Genomic DNA, 16,873 nt, shown 5'->3' on the forward strand with positions numbered 1-16,873 from the left:
GCAAACATTACTCTATTACTATTTATACTTTTGTATCTTCTTTAGAATTAGCTAAACACACACAAACCCAAAGGGAGTCCTTCTCTCAACAGATTGTGACTAGTCCAGGAATAGCAAATGCATGGCCCTCACTCCCAATGCTCCTCCAGAGTCCACAGAAGACACTACCAATGGACCAGGGCCTCCTATCCAACAAGCCTGGCTGCCCTCAGAATCCTCCTTAACACAATGCTCCAGGCAGCTTCTCCCCAGGGATCAGGGTAGACAATGATACCCTGGGCTCCCCTGGACTTGGCCCAACCCCACTCACTTCAGAGAAAGTGAAAACGATGCTAGACGAAAATGGTTTACACGTCAGGTCACCAAACAATGCTACTGGATATGGCTTAAGTAGGAAATGGAGAAAATCTCAATTGTTCCAGTTAAACAAAAAAGGTATTGTTGAATACCTTCGACGCAGGAGGCACTGGCTTAGGCAATGCAATTTGGGGGCAAATCCCACTGTAATGAATTTCCAGGGATCCTGTGACTAATAGGTTCTATCAAATGTAACTTGAAATAAGGGGGTCTCAGGTTGGAGTGTGAGAGACTATTTGTTACATAAAGGTACCCATTATGATGTGTTTCAAGCTGTCTAGAGTAAAAAATTTTTCCATATATTGGCAGATGTGAAATAAACGCATATAGATATATATGGATTTATATATAAAAGCATGATAGTAAATACATTTATCCTACATTATTTATATATCGTAAGTCAAAATACTAGTTATAAACTATTAAAACAAGCTTTAGTAGAAAATACTACGAATTGAGCTTTTAAAGTGAAAACTGCTGTAAAGCGTCATCACTGTGGAACTAAAGAAAATCTTTTAAAATCATAAAAGGAGAAACACAGAACTAAGTACTTCTCTTACCAGTGGTCTGAGTTCTGGATGCGTCAGGATATATCCATTATTTGTGATTGCAAAGGCATAACCGTGAATCCCTAACTGTAGGAAGAAGTGAGAAAGAAACCTTCATTAGCTTGCTCCCTGGTGAACTCACGAAGCATAAAGCAGCCCGACATTTAGTAATTTACAGCTTAAACTTGGCATTCATAACCCTTATCAGCACAATATTTCATTAAAATGAATGCAAGACGCTGATCCTTGACATTTGGTTGGAAATGAAGACCTGTCACAGGATAAGCTCAGCAAATAGCACAATTTAAAATGTCACATCCCCACGTTGGCATCCAAAGGCCTTACTCTGATTTATTTTAAATGAAAACAATTACATTTAAAAAAAAAAAAAGAAAGTGGCTAATGTTTCTGGAAAGAGTCTAAGTCCAAGCGAACAGGATTTTATCCACCTGGGTGTCTTCTCTCTCTGTGATAAAGAAAGGGGGGGCCTCCCTTGGACTCACATGTAGGCTCCCTACAAGTCTACACCCATGGGGGCCATCTCAAGCATGCGCTCTCCTAGGCAGTCATTTTCCATAATTCTTCAAGGATGAAAGTGTCCCCACCAGCCCATAGAGGAGCCTGCCAACCCCTTTTATATTCTTTCGTCTTTAAATTGTGAGGCTGCCAAGCTTTTCCATGCATGCTTCCATCGACACAAAGCCTGGGTAATTTTCTATGCAGAGCCTCACTTAATTTATGTTTTCTGACTAAATGGGACTATGGGAAATAGTTTGAGAGCAATGAAATGTTTTATTAGCTTTAAAAAGTATGTAATCAAATTTAACACTGCACTTATTTAAATAATAATCCCGGCTTTTTGACAATATTTCTATTACACAGTTGACTGCACCCATTGGCTACAATAAATTTACCTACAAATCATTCATGTATTAAATGGCCTCTGGCATAAAACCCATACTGATCTCTCTCTCTGAAGAAAGAAAATGTAACCCACTTTTGCCAGAGCAGTGAAAGGGGAGAAGAAAAAAAAATCCTCTTTTTTTTCCGATGAGTTATTTCACAGTTCTGAGCTCTCACTACTACTTTTCTTTAAAATTGTCTGCCGCTCATGTTCTTGAATATGATACTATTAAATGATCCAGACAACAGAATTTACAAACCAAGAATGACCCCATCTGCTTGTTAGCTTAACGTCAAGGTGATGTGAAATTAACTTCAGAGAATTTAACACCGGCAATTAAAAGTTTCCTTGCATTACATAAAGCAAATATGCACGTGGTAGTCAAGGGCAACAGACATTTTCTCCTGGAGTTACCTTGCACGGCAAGTCTTAATAAGATTCTACTTGACTCTAATGATAAAAGTATATTTCATTATGCTGTGAAAGATAAACCAAAGATTTCCTATCCTTTGAGATGAATATCGTCTCTTTCATCTTGTCCCTTGGAAAAATGTCAGACACAGTCAACACTGCATTAATTATCATTATTATGTCCCAGTTTAATACGGACTGGAGGGGTCAAAAAGGACTTAGAAAGTTTCACTTTTTCCATTAAAGGCAAAAGTGGTATTTGACTGGAAATTCGAACTCAAAATTAGACCAAACAAATGATATTTTATAGTCAGCTAATATATTCAGTGCCTTCTAATACACATTACTTCTGTTCTTGGTTTGCTTGCAGGAAGTAATGCTCAAAAGAAGATAGAGCTCCCTGGTTATGCTCTCTTAATGCCCTCTACTTTTCTGGTACAGCACTTATCAAAATGATAATAATCAATTATTTGTGAGGTTGATTATAAATAATCAAGGCATCAGTCAAGGCTTTGTTATTTAATGCTTGCCTTCCCACCAGAATATAAGTTCCATGATGGCCAAGGTTATACTATGTGGTTAAAAATATATGGCGATGGGGATGGAGGGAAGAGGAGTAGGGAAAGGAGAAAGAGGAAAAGCAGGAAGCGGGGAAACAATCAAAGAAACTGACTTGAGCACAGATCCTACAAAGCTAACCCAAACTTTGCTTCCTCCTCTGGCATGCAGAGGCTGAGCTGACCTTCCCACTCAGGGTCCTCCACTCATTGTTCAACTGCAATCTCTGCTTCCTTGTTGCCCATCTATGCCTCAGCCTACCAGAATCTGCCGTGGCCATATCACCCCCACACCTAGATGCCATCAGAACTCCTTTCTCTGCAATTGCCTGTGGCCTCCTAACTGCCAAACCCTTGGAGAGGTCTCTCTTGAATCTTCCTGCCTATATTAGCTGACTTCCCCCTCCTCCTTGACACTCTATTCCCTCAGCTTCCAGGCCCCATACTCCAGGGTTTCCTCCTTTTCATAGTATCCTCATCCTCCACCCACCCTCAAGCACTCGTTTCCCTGAGTTTATATCCCTCCTGCCCCTTGTCTATCTTACTCTCTCTTCCTCAAAAGTATCAGCAACTGCCTGGGTGCTGCTCATCTCCAGATCTGTGCTCCAGCTTTGGCCTCTCCCCTCAGTGGCTAATCCAAGTCCCCAAGTGTGTGTCGGTCCCTCTATTTGGACTTCCCTCAGGTGCCTCAGATTCACCCAGCCCAACATGGCACCTCAACTTAGGGCTGCTCTTCCCATTCTTCTCTCTCTCCATCAGTGCCACTACCACCCACCCAGACTCCTAAGTTAGAAACTAGAGCATCATCCTTAGACTTCTTTCTCTCTTTCATCCTCAACTTCTTGACCCAAGTATTCACTAATTTTTCTTCCACAAATTACTCAGATTAAACTCTGCGTCCCCACTCTACCATCCATGGAGATTTAATGGAACAGAGTTCCACAATGGTCCTAACTGCTCTTCCTGCCTCAAAGCTTGGCCCTAACAAAATCATCCTCCAGATTGATCAAAGTCAAAGGTAACGCTGACCCTGCTGCTCTCCTGTGTAAAACCCACTAAAGGCCTCTTTCATGTGTAAGATAAAATCCATGGTCCTGTCCATTAGGTCTCTCTGGGGGCTGGCCCCAGTACCTAAGTACTCAGCCCCACCTACTTTCACTCACTGCCTTTCAGGGCACATGGCAGCCACAACAACTCCACTTCAGTTTTCTCTTCCCACCAGACCTTTACTCACCGAGTGCCAGCTGCCGAGAGCACCACCCTTCCCATCTCCCCTTGGCTAATTCTCACTCATGCTGTAAGTTCAGCCTCAGGATCGCCTCCTACAAAAAGTCTGTCCTGACTCTCCCCGTTGCTCCCTCCTTTCCATACCAGATTTCCATAAAACCCTGAGAATTTTTCCATGACCACTTTTGCCCTAATGCATGAAAATGCTATACCTTCTTTCCTGCATCTCAACTGCATCTGCTTCTCTTTCCTTCCTCTGCCTCATTCTAGATAAGGCAGTACCTCTCCCATCAGATTGTATTCTTCGTGCGGAAGGAACCAACTCGCTCATCTTTGACCTGTGTAGTCCCTAGCATCATGTCAGCACATGGCAGGTGCTCCAGTAAAGCTTTGTGTATATTTAAGACATTTATCACTTTACCCAAATATTATCTAGTTCATCTTTAAAGTCTGAACTAAAGTAAATATAAGAAATGAGCTGAAAAGGAGAAGCTGGTTTGCTATGGCAGGTGCGTAGTTAGTCCTTCTCAAGGCTGTGCCAGAGAAAGTCTTCCCCACATTCCGGAACTGTCTGGCTAAAATCCTTCCCAGGAGAACAGTCTGAGAAAGTAACATCAGAATGTGCTGTTGGTTGCTGGTGGCATACGGATACAACCTAATGTAGATGTAAGAAGAGAAACTCTGGGCAAATCTCAAAACACGTTCAGTGGATGAATCTCTCAGAAAACCCAAAGCTTATACTATGACAATGTCCAACATTTGGTTTTGGCCACAAATCAATATACTGATGAAATCTCTAATTTTTGTTTCATCCGAAATAGAGCCAGTCTTCCTGTCCATTCTAATGTGCAGTGCCGTGGAGTAACAGAGAACAGAGCAGACACAAGGCCTCCTAGCACTTGGGGCTGCCAAAGGGGCCCTCCTCCTGAATCAGGCTCTCCGGGAGGCCAGGAGCCTCGAGGTCTAACAGGGAAGGGAAGGAGGCGCTTCCCTTCCAAGCGTAGAGACTTTGGGCTAATGAAGTGAACCTAATTATAAAATGGCTCGTTACGTTAAACAGAGGCTGTGGTGTCTGGAAATTATTGCTGGGGTGTCTGGAATTCTTAATAAAAATTACAGGAAGTCTGATTGCTTGTGGGAAAATCTATGAAGCTAAGGGAAAAGAAAGAATTCTATCTTCTGGGAAAACCCCAAGAGCCAAGAGCTGACTCATCTTTACAAGGTGTTAATCAGGAGGGAAAGGTCTGAGCCACACTCTGCTCCCTGGCGTGCTCCCCTCCTGAACCAGAAAGGCTCGTCCGGCCATGGCCGGCCCTGGCTGATGGCACACCTCTTCCCAAGGCTCTGTGTGGGCACCAGAGGAGGGATGACTGAGGTTAAGGTATGTCATACCTGTGTCTCCGGTTCCCAACCTGACTCTCGGGAAAACATAAAACAGAAGTGCCTATATTTCAGGCACTGATGGTTCATTTTCTGTAGCTGATCTTTCTCTATTCACTTGTACACTTTGTTTCATTCATCTTTTACTAGCTGACTTATGTTGAGAAAATTATTTCAAGTATCCTTAACTAAAACTGGGCCAAGAGGTGCCCACTTCCTGGAAGCATAATCAGGGTTCAATGGGAATAGTACGTATAAAACGCTTTTACCAAACTCACAGTAAAAAGTTCAATAAGTGATTTTTGTTTCATTTTATTTTAATATTACTATTATTCCTAATATTTTAACTATTACTGTTATTATTGTCACTTATTTTCCTAATGGCTTTGGGGTAATAGCAGCTAAAATCATGGCTTGCTAATTGTGAGGCTTGGTGAGATATTTAAACTTTCTGTGCCTCAGTTTCTTTAGCTGTAAAATGGGCATAATAGCAGTGTCTACCTATTATTAAGTGAGATAATACTATAAAGAGCTTAGCACATTGCCTGGTAGCAGAATCTTTGAGAAACAGACTCACAGGGTAATTGCTATCAGTTCCACATTATGTTCATACTTTCCTGATTTACTGGGCATATATCAAAAAGTGGCCCTGTCCTGGGTTTCTACATCTTTTCATATGAAATAAGAGGCTTAAGAATTGTTTGGAAGCATTCTCTAAATGTGGAAGGTTCTTCCTTAAAGAGTGTGCCAGCAATTCTGGGCGTCTAGGTCTGGGGATTTGAATACAAGTATAGTCCACTGTCTTTAGGGCCTTGAATTCCTTCCTCATCCCCTTGACTTTCAGTCCCTGGGCAGCTACACAGTTTCCAACACTGCTGCCAGTATGGTGCAGCCAGTAGGGAAAACAATACAGAGATTTCTCAAAAAATTTAAAAAAGGTGGGATCAACCAGAAGTCCTCTCATGCCTCTGGACACTTAACTCCAACTGTAAAAGCCTTTGGTGGTGGATGAAGCTGGTCCTCAGGGCCCCAGGGTGGCAGGAGGGAGAAGGGCCTTTGTCATCTCAATAAACCAGAATAGGAGAGTTCTTTTGCTAAGGAGGCCACCTTTTCTGAGCCTGGACACCTGATTTTAGCTCAAAGTTCATTTCCTTTTGTTGTGCAGGTGGCTTTCTAACTGGATCACCTAAAGGCATCAGCATATGGAAACAGACATCCGGGCTTGTTGAAGAAGTTTCCTTTTCCACCGGTAGAGCAGGTACTAAGGACCAGACAGGAAGTGCTGGGAAGAGCCAAACCCTCAGGGGTCTCTGAGAAGCCTGGGCCGACAGGTGGAGGTGCAGCAGGGGCTTATGGATGGCAGTGATGATGCTAATGTCCAGGGTTGAGGGGAGCCCCAGAAGGCAGGGGTACCCACCACCCCAGACTGAACAATCCTTCATGACCCTCACTCCTCAGCCCCCATCATCTTCCCATGGACTGTTTGGCTTTCTTAGGAAAAACAGAGTGTAGAGGAAGACGATTTTAGGTGGCATATGGGCCTGGCATTAAACTTATTAGCCAGAAGCACTAGTGAGAGTCAGCCCCTTTAAAACTCCTTTCAGGGGCCGGCCCCATGGTTGAGTGGTTAAGTTCGCGTGCTCCACCTCGGCGGCCCAGGGTTTCACAGGTTCGGATCCTGGGGGCGGACATGGTGCCACACATCAGGCCACGCTGAGACAGCATCCCACATGCCACAACTAGAAGGATCCACAACTAAAATATACAACCATGTACTGGGGGGGATTTGGGGAGAAAAAGCAGAAGGAAAAAAAAAAAAGATTGGCAACAGTTGTTAGCTCAGGTGCCAATCTTTTAAAAAAAAAAAACAACTCCTTTCATCCTTCCAATTATATCAAAAAGAAAGTTTCCTTAACACTTGCCTTTAATACTACCTTAAAAAAAAAGAGAGTGAGAACAGACCTTAAGTTCAGAACCTTAGATTATCAAGTAATCATTTAGTACTATTATTTTGTTTTTATGAGTCTCTTTTTACAATTATCTTCCATAATGGCAAATGACACTGGCTTTTCTTTTTAAATAATGATGGTGTTTCCTGTAAAAATGTAGTTAAGTGAAGAAAGGTCTGAGTTGATTTACAAATGAAGTATTAAGTAGTTAATGGTACAGATGGTGCATGAACAGGGCACCACGTCATGCATAGTATGGGCACAGCTGAGATCTGTTCCAAGCACCTAGGCCTTGGAGTTACATGGACCTGGCTCAAATCGCCTTCACCACTTCCTCCTTATGTGGCCCTGAGCCCTGTGAAACTGAGTCTCCTATGAGCAGAATGGATACAGCAGCACTGCATTTATCTGAGGAGGGTTTGGTCACATGATGTGGGTAACCCACTGTGCACAGTGCCTGAGTACTCGGCCAACGTCATCTGTTAATATTACACCGTGAGGCACCCTGTCTTGTACCACAGAATGGTGCTTTTCAAACAGCTGTTTTCTGCACCTCTCATTTTGTATCCAACCCTCTAGGAGTGACCTGATCATTTTGGCTACAGCTGTCCGTTCAGTGACTGGCGTGGATAAGAGTTTGCCTGGGGAATGGCTGATCCATTCCCTTGCTCTTATCCCAACCGCTGGTCAAAAGATGGGCCTGTCCTTGTCGTCAAACTTAAGAATACTGCCTAATGCACATATCCTTGTGTCATAAGCCTTTCCCCATGTCTTTCAAAACTCTTGAAAAACCCCATTTTTAAAGGTGGTAGAGGGTCCCAGCGTGTGGTTGCCTGGTCAGTCATTCAGTCAGCCCATCGTTCTGTTAGGGATTCTAGGTTAGCAAAGGTTCAGAGGACGGGAAGCCCACAGGTGCCTGAACCTGGCATGGGAAAGCTGTCAACAGCTCTATGCAGGCAGCATCCCCTGTGGAAGAGGACTGTAGGTACCAGGAGGCCACGGGTCACACTTGTCCTCTTGACCAGTGCATTACCATTGCTCCCAATTAATGATAAGGGTCAACACTTCATTAAATCTATAAACCGGTTCTATTGTTATCACCACTGGGCAGAAAGGGAACTAAGGATTTGAGGGACTTGTCCACACCCAGCTCCTCAGGATGGAGCCTGGACCCCAGGTGTGTCTGCCTCCAGAGCACTAACCACTGCCTTTCTCCTGCTGAGGCCCAGGAAGGCCCATGGGCTTCTCGCAACTGTGATGAATCAGGCTCAGCACATGATGGAAGGAGGTGGCAAGGAACGGGGCCCTGCCAGCCCGCCAACAATCTCAGATTCCTGGCCTCCCTCCAGATGGGGACAGAGGGAGTCCTCGTCAATCTACGAGCGGGCCCAAAATGGAGATGGGAGAGCCAGTCTGCTCGGTGCTGGAGGAAGAGGGGATGGGTGTAATTTCAACCCTTGTGCAGTCAGAGGCAACACGTTGGTCCATTGAACCCCTCTTATCAGGGAGCAGGGGCTGCTTTCCACCCTCCCGCACTCCCATGCTCAACACACACATTGCAACGGCTCTGGGGCAGTTCTGCACGGCTGTGACAGGGCTTAAGGGGACTGTCTCCCCACCTTTTCATTTGCTTTATGAGGATCCCCACTAGGGAACAGGTGAGAGTTTTCTGCATGGGTTCAAGCACTCTCTGGGCCATCTTTCTAAAAGTAGAACCTGATCATGTCACTCCTCCGGCTAACCTGTGTATCAGAAAAATATAATGATCACATCTCAACTTATCATTTCACATGTGACTGTTCAGGCCGACGTCAGAGGAGATGATGAAGAAAAATAGCAAGTCAATTTAAATTTAAACAGACCTGTTCGGTAACTGTGCAGGTGGCATAAGGACAAGGCAATGCATTATGAGGGTGGTAAGCAAAAGGCTGACGTGGACAACACTGCTCAGAAGGAAGGGGAGTAGGAAACCTGACTTTGGTGGAAACCAGGCTCCTGGTATGTCTGTTGCTCTGATTTCATTAAAGTACTTATTTACCACATCAGCAGATCTCAAGCAGCCAGAGAACATAAATACCAATTAATGTCATCCCCATGGATGCCAAAATGACTACTGCCACCACATCACCTTCGGAGCTACTTGCCATCCCTCTGCAAGCAGCCCAGGCAGCACTGTGGTCTGTCAGCTTCGGGCTGGTGCTCGTGTTATGCCTGCCTGGCCCCAGACAGACCACAGGGAAGTCACGTGGAACTTGGGATGCTTGTTCTCATGGAAACAGGGTTAGGCCTAGCTGTGGGTGGCACTGGGATGGCCCATGACAGTTTCTCTGTCCCCAAATATAGGAGAACTAAATAAATTGAAGGAGTAGTGCTGGGAGCAGAGTGCTAGGAATACAGTGTGAGCCAGATAGAGGGGAAAGCATGACCTCTCTCTCTCCCTTTTGCAAAGCTGGCCTCACATGCAGAGCTGGGTTCTAGCATTTCCACCCTCCTTTCTGAATCCTTTCAATCTCATGTTCCTTTTCCAAGGAGCCATGCCTTACAATGCCCCTTATGTTGTTCTAAACTCCCAAAGCAGTGGCCTATTAAGGGCTGCTCTATCTTCTTTCTTCTAAAATTACCTACTCTACCCATCAATTACCCCAAGACTTAAAAAAACAAAACTTACAATTCTCTTAGTGCCATGGATTTTAATTTAGCATTAGGAAAGGAATATTAATTTGTACCCTGGCACCTTCCAAGATAGAGAAAATACCCATTTAATAGAGTCAGAGACCATTTTTCTTTGTGCCTCATTGGGTTCCTGTTAAGAAGTAACAGATTTTAGAGGGTTCTCAACTGGGTGAGTTAGAACTGGCTTAGAAGACCATCAGAGACATTACCTATGTAGACCCACCTAGATGTGTGTAGACTTCCACAGGCCCACACAAACCTGGGTAGGATGCACAGACCTACTTAGACCTGCACGGACTATTACTTTTCTACCAACAGAAAGAGAGTAGACGAGCCTCTTTACGTCCTGTTTTCATCATCACTGTGGGAGGCTGTGAAATTATCTTGGACATTTGGCCCTTGGCTATTAGTCAGGAGACATGTTACCTTGTATTTGGGAATGGTCTTCAGAAGTTCTTTCACTGGGACATCTGTGCCAACCACGCCCAGAAGAATGCCTTTTGATCTCTGTTGAAAACAAACATTAAACAAGAGCAACAATAGTAAGTTAATTTGGTAGAAGAAATAGAACCTCGTGAGAAGCCACACACCGTAGATCACTGTCTGGTGCCTTCTCCAAGCAGATAGAGATTGAAGATTAACCCAGATCTCCAAGAGGGACCCTCTTCTACCCACCCCCCACCCCCGCCCCAAAATACTGATGACAAGAAGGGTAGCTTCTGAGGCTAAACAATCCTTCTCTCCTGAGAATCAAGAATTGATGTGAAGAAGCTAACGACTGTGATCATTAATCAGTTTCTCTCATGGAAGCTTTCTACAGGAAAGACTTGGCATGTTAACCACTTTCTCAATTTACACTGCCATCTGGTGCCCAGGAGAGAGAGACTGAATAGCCAGAGAAAGACATGAAACCCTAACATTTATAGCAGCAAGTTGGAACCAAGGATGAAGGTGAAGGAATAGGCTTCTGGTGTCCCACTTTTCTGGGGTCAACGTGATGTGCTGAAACTTTCCAGAAGTTTCATGTCAGAAATGCTTTCCAGAAGAAGATACACATTGCTACTGTCCATTGTCTCCCTCAAATTCAAGGGCACCCAGAACCTCAGACTGTGACCCTATTTGGAAACAAGGTCTTTGCAGATGTAATACGTTGAGGATCTCAAGGTGAAATGATCTTGGATTTAGGATGGGCCTTATATCCAATGGCTGGTGTCTTTATAAGACAAGGAGAAGACAGACAGACACGTGAGAGAAGAAGGCCATGTGAAAACTGAGGGAGAGATTGGAGTTACCCTACCACAAACCAAGGAACGTCTGGGGCCACTGGAAGAGGCAAGGAAGGATTCTTCCCAGAGCCTTCAGGGGAAGCATGGACCTGCCGATGCCTTGATTTTGGACTTCTAGTGTCTGGAACTGTGAGAATAAATTTCTATTATTTCAAGCCACCTCATCTGTGGCACTTTGTTTACTACAGCCAGAGGAAACTAATACAAGGCTGGTAACTATAAATAAGAGAAAGGGCATCCCACCACAATCAAGAATTCTCTCTGCAGTTTTCCTCCCTTTGCTCAATTAACACTTCAATTTTGGAAAAGTGTTGCATACTATAAAATGATACTGGCTTGAATTCCTCTCATCTATTCTTGATTTCATCATTCTGACAGCAGGATTAAAAGTGAGGAAAAATTACATGCCCCCTATCCTTAGAATAAGCAAATAAATAAATAAAGGTCACTAGAGCTTGAGTCAGAGGGGGTCTGAGAAAACAGTGTTCCTGTCATCAAGCAGGAGGCACAGCCACTGTACTCACGGTTTCATTCTGCTTACTAAACACGGGCATGGCGACCGTGGTCATGAGGACAAGGCCCTGATCATCAGCAAGCTGGATAGAGAGAGAAAGGCCAGTTACCTGAGAATGATCTAGAAACCACAGTGCTGGAGGCCATCCCCCTTGACCGTCTCATCCTTTCCTGACCAGGGGCCGTTGGGAATGGACCAGTGCCCACTCAAGCCTTTAGCCTAGGACGGAGGGCAATGTCCCTCCCTCCTGATTAGCAGATGAGGATCCCAGCCCAAGGCAGGAGAAACAAAGTCGGCCACCATCAGTCATGCCAGCTGATCTGTTCACCGCATTCAGCCATTTTGGTTCAAATAAAGCCTTGTTTGGATCTTAGTGATTCGTTTTATTTTTATTACCGCAAATTGATTTTACTATTTTACTTTGCAGACATTTATGTTCAATATGTGCAATATTAATGCTTCTCCTTAATCTGAAAATTGAAGATCAGAAAGCATGAGTGTAAGGGGTTTTATGAATTGCCTTGCTGGAAACAATGGAATCTGGAAGCACTTATTCTCCCCAAGGTAGCTGAGTCAAGGCCTTTTTGGACCTCTACAGATCTCTGCATGCCAGTCCCAGATGGAAAACAAACAAAACAAAAACAAAATAAAAAAAATAACTCGGCATCTGATCCCTAAAATCACCGCTAAGAAGCTAAACATGTCTCCTGGAAGAACGACCTTGAAGTATGGCACGTGGTACTCTTCTGTAACCCTTTGACTTGCATAGAGATGCACCGAGACCCTCCATCACATTTGCTTTTCGCACAGTGTTGGGAGACAGCAGGAACCCCTTCTCTGCCCCAATAATGAATGGGGAAACAGAGTCCTAGACCACAGTGGGCTTTAGTTTGAGACAAATCTGGTTCTAATTCTCAGCTTTGAATCTTTATTAACTGCATAAGCTAAGCCTTCATATCCTCATATAAAACAATGCCAATTTTTCCCCAGCATTGTTGCCATGAAGATAGAATGTGAAACTGCCTAGCATGGCACCTGGCATATGAAGATGCTCAAAGGATGTTAGTTTCCTCTCCCCGCCTTGTGAGTCACACAGCTAGACCATAGCAGCATCCAAAATGAGATCAAGGCATGTGGCACTGCTGATAGGCACCAAAATTGGCCTGGCAAGTCTAGTGGGAGAGGGATACTTCCTGGTTTCATTGCCCATTCAAGTCTCAAATGAAGCAATCTGTGATGAGAATCCACTATCTTCAGTCTAGAGTGTTTTCTGATGTTTTGGCACTTCTCATCCCTACTTTATTTCCATAGAAAAATCAAGTACTGCTCCCTCAGTCTTCTTGGGAAAAGGTATTATAAAGAGAAGATCCTAAAATCTAAATCTTTGAAGCCCCCATGGACTGGCTTGCCTCTTGAGTAAAAAGTCATTAAAGACAGTCCATCTTCCACCAACCTTTTCTTCCAATGGATTCTTCAAGCTCTAGGGCCTGACTCCTGGTAATGCGGTACACAGAAGAGCAGCACCTGCATCCCTGAGTGCATCAGAAATGCATAATCCCAAGCCCCACACTCCAGACCCTCTGAATCTTTATTTTAATAATTAGCATGCATATTAAAATTCAAGAAGCATTGTTATAGGGCAACCCTTTCCACTTCATATCCATCAATAATCATGGTACTTAAAGAGAAGTTCACAGATTTTGGGAGTAACTCCTAACAGGCATCAAGGCGGCCATGTTTTTATTAGCTTTTGTTGTTTGTTTTTTTGAGGAAGATTAGCCCTGAGCTAACATTTGCTGCCAATCCTCCTCTTTTTGCTGAGGAAGACTGGCCCTGAGCTAACATCCATGCCTATCTTCCTCTACTTTTTTTTTTTATGTGGGATGCCTGCCACAGCATAGCTCACCAAGCAGTGCCATGTCCACACCAGGGATCTGAACCGGCGAACCCTGGGCCGCTGAAGCAGAATGTGCGAGCTTAACCGCTGCGCCACCGGGCCAGCCCCTAGTTTTACATCTATATCAAGATGATGCTATATCCCCTCCATGACAAGTAAGACGAGGCAAGAATCTCATGGTCCCTCAAAGACTGGGAATTCATGGTGCGATGGTTAATTTTATGTGTCAGCTTGGCCAGGCCAAGATGCCAAGTTGTTTGATCAAACACCAGTCAAGATGTTGCTGTGAAGGCATTTTTTAGTTGTGAATAACATTTAATCAGTAGACTTTGATAAAGCAGATTACCCTCCATAAGGGGGTGGGCCTCATCCAATCAGATGAAGGCCTTAAGGGAAAAAACAGATCCCCAAGGAAAAAGGAATTCTGTTTTCAGACTGCCTTTGGTCTCAGGACTGTAACATCAACTCTTGCTGGAATTTCCAACCTGCAACCTACCTTACAGATTTCAGACTTACAAGCCCTCACAATTGTGTGAGGCAATTACTTAAATCTCTCTCTTCAAATATATATCTCTATCCTATGTGTTTGTATCTATATATCTATATCTATATTTGTCTCCTATGGTTCTTTTTTCTAAAGAGCCCTGACTTATACACATGATAATCACATACATTATTTGGGGCAGTCTAATTTGGGTATTAGAGTCAGCAAACAAACTTACTTTATCATAACATTAATAACCAAATAATATTAACTATGAAATGAAGTTGGCAGTTATTGTTGCCAGGAACCAAGTTAACCAACATATAACAGTTTATGGAAACGTAGTTCCAACATCTTACTAAAAATATTTAAAGTATACTATGGCCACCATTGGGGGCATGCAAGGCCATTTCCACAAGCAGAACCAACCCATGGTGAACATCTTAGAACCAGAACTCTTCCCATATTCTGACTACTTGATTAATCCTTAATGCTATACAGAAAACTGATGTGAGCTGATCCATAACCCTGGGCAACTTCCACTTTGCAAGTCAAATCAAAATTTCAAGCAATGCCAACATGTATCATGGATGAAATAAAAACATACCATTGACAATAATGAGAAATGAAGTTTTTTTCCTGCAAGCAATAAAAATTAGTTATAAATCACTGGTAATTATCCTGGCACAAACACAAGATCATAGGAAGCTAACTTCCAAATGTTAAGCCAGAATATAGTATCAACTTCACTCAGGGGCTAATTCCAAATGTAATTACTGCATCATTACTTAAAAAAAAAATCCCCATAATATTGCATTTGTACTGAAACCACTCATTTGTAACCAGCCGCCAGTAAACAAAGGAAAAATGGTGAGCTCTGTCAGGGCACTATGCTATGAGCTTACACACCCCTCTCCTAGTGGCAGTTCTCTTCCAGATTTGGACTGACTTGGCCAGAACCCTCACCTGTAGCCTTCCTAATGTACACCAGCTCATGAGTATGGCCATGAGGGCTGGCAAGACCCCGGAAATATCACTTGGACAACATTAAGATGCTCTTCTGCACCAAGCAGCTCTATGTTTCCTAGTATCCACAGGTCTGGGTGCTGTGAATCTTAAACATTTCATGGAGAAGGAACATCAATTTGAAAGTTAATTTGCACTGTAAGCACTTTATGATTGAAAGGCATTTTGTACTCCTGCCATAGGAAATAGCAGCCAGTGGCAGAAGTTTTTTTCCAGACCACCAAGCAGAAGTTATGCAGCCAACCACAGCCAGACACCCTCTGTCCCCACACACAAGGGGGTCCCTGCTTTTCCATGGCCCCCTAACCTGTAGCGGCTGCTGAGGCAAGAATGCTGCTTATGATTCATACACGTGGCTTCCAAGAAAAACGCAGACGTAGAGTCAACATTCATTTTCCAAAGGGTAGGAATGGGAGAGGGGGGTCACCATGGTCCATCTGGGCAAAATCCCATTAACTTAAGTCCAAGTGGGAATCCTAAAATGAACTGCCATTCAATTACACTTGCCCAGGCTTTGAACAGGCCTCTGAAACGCTTGGTTGTGGTGCTTTATTGTATAATAAGTGTATATTATTCCATATCCTTCATTTCCTATGCTACATAATGGAGACTGTTCTGGTATCAAAGGAAATGATGAATAATAATACTGAACATCTGGTTTATAAAACACAAACTTGCTCAACAGATTGACTGCTTCCTGTCAGCTTCCCAAGTTAATCATGCATGTGGGCTCATGTGAATATGCATTTGGATCCATGTGCGAGGTACATGCAGCGATGCCAGGCCTCTGTTCTCAATGCTTGATTAGTTTCCCACCAATGGACTAGCCGGCAATGCAGACAGCTTTAGGGTGTGGTCCCACATAGGATGACAGCACTAAATTTGGGGTCTATCAATTTTGCTGTTGGTCTAGTCATTGTTATTCACTGATTCCCCTGATAAACATTCCTTGAGCATCAGCTATGAGCCAAGTTCTGCGCCATGTGTTAGGAAGACAACTAGGAATGAGACATAGGTCTTACCCCCTTGGACCCCAAGTCCAGCAGGGGAGACAGAAAAGCTCATGAGGCAGAGAGAGAAGAGCTGGCAGGGCGGGCACACCAGCCCTCATTAGGTGAGCAGAGCTATCTTCTTCAGGACTAGCCCAAACTAAAGTAAAAAGGTCCAGTGTTTATTGATATCTGTCAGGTTTTATAGGAGAGATTCAGAATGCTTTCTGAAAGCCAGTTTAACAACACCAGGAACAAGTTCCCTGCTGCATAGCAGTCTCATCCATTTGCTTTATACTTAAGAATATTTATAAATGGAACAATGCAAGGGGAGAGCTTTTTAAAAGTTGCCCAGCAGCTTTCTTTGCAAATAGGACCCCCTTCCTTGAGGGAAATCCTCTTCACCCCTTCCACCCACAAGGTTCTCTTGGCAGCTAACCTCTCCCATCCTGCAGGTGTGGCTGGGCATTCAACCCAGGCTGAGCCAACTACAGCACTTCACACATACACACATGACACACACATTTATTGATCAGGCACATGATTCAAGATAGGCCACCTGGGGATTTTTCTTCTTTCCTAGCTGGAGCTAATGGGAAAAACTCTCTACTCTCCTTTGTGTGTGGTTATAGGAACATAAGCCTGACAGCCATGTCCCCTCCCCACAGAGA

General features: G+C 43.8%; 1 protein-coding gene across 3 annotated transcripts in view; it reads right to left on the minus strand.

Moving 5' to 3' along the window:
• The window catches only part of CACNA2D3 (calcium voltage-gated channel auxiliary subunit alpha2delta 3), an 827,558-nt gene that overhangs the window by 196,777 nt on the left and 613,908 nt on the right, over window positions 1-16,873 (minus strand). For 2 of the 3 annotated variants that reach the window (XM_046679095.1, XM_046679111.1), the window contains 3 exons: window positions 11,817-11,888; window positions 10,433-10,513; window positions 918-992 (listed from right to left, as the gene is read on the minus strand). In XM_046679095.1, the coding sequence (XP_046535051.1) occupies window positions 918-992; window positions 10,433-10,513; window positions 11,817-11,888 (228 nt within the window). The remainder of the gene's footprint in view (window positions 1-917; window positions 993-10,432; window positions 10,514-11,816; window positions 11,889-16,873) is intronic. The other variant, XM_046679102.1, reaches the window with a different exon arrangement.

This window comes from Equus quagga, chromosome 1 (genome assembly GCF_021613505.1).
Source record: "Equus quagga isolate Etosha38 chromosome 1, UCLA_HA_Equagga_1.0, whole genome shotgun sequence".
In the NCBI taxonomy this organism is placed as follows: Eukaryota; Metazoa; Chordata; class Mammalia; order Perissodactyla; family Equidae; genus Equus; species Equus quagga.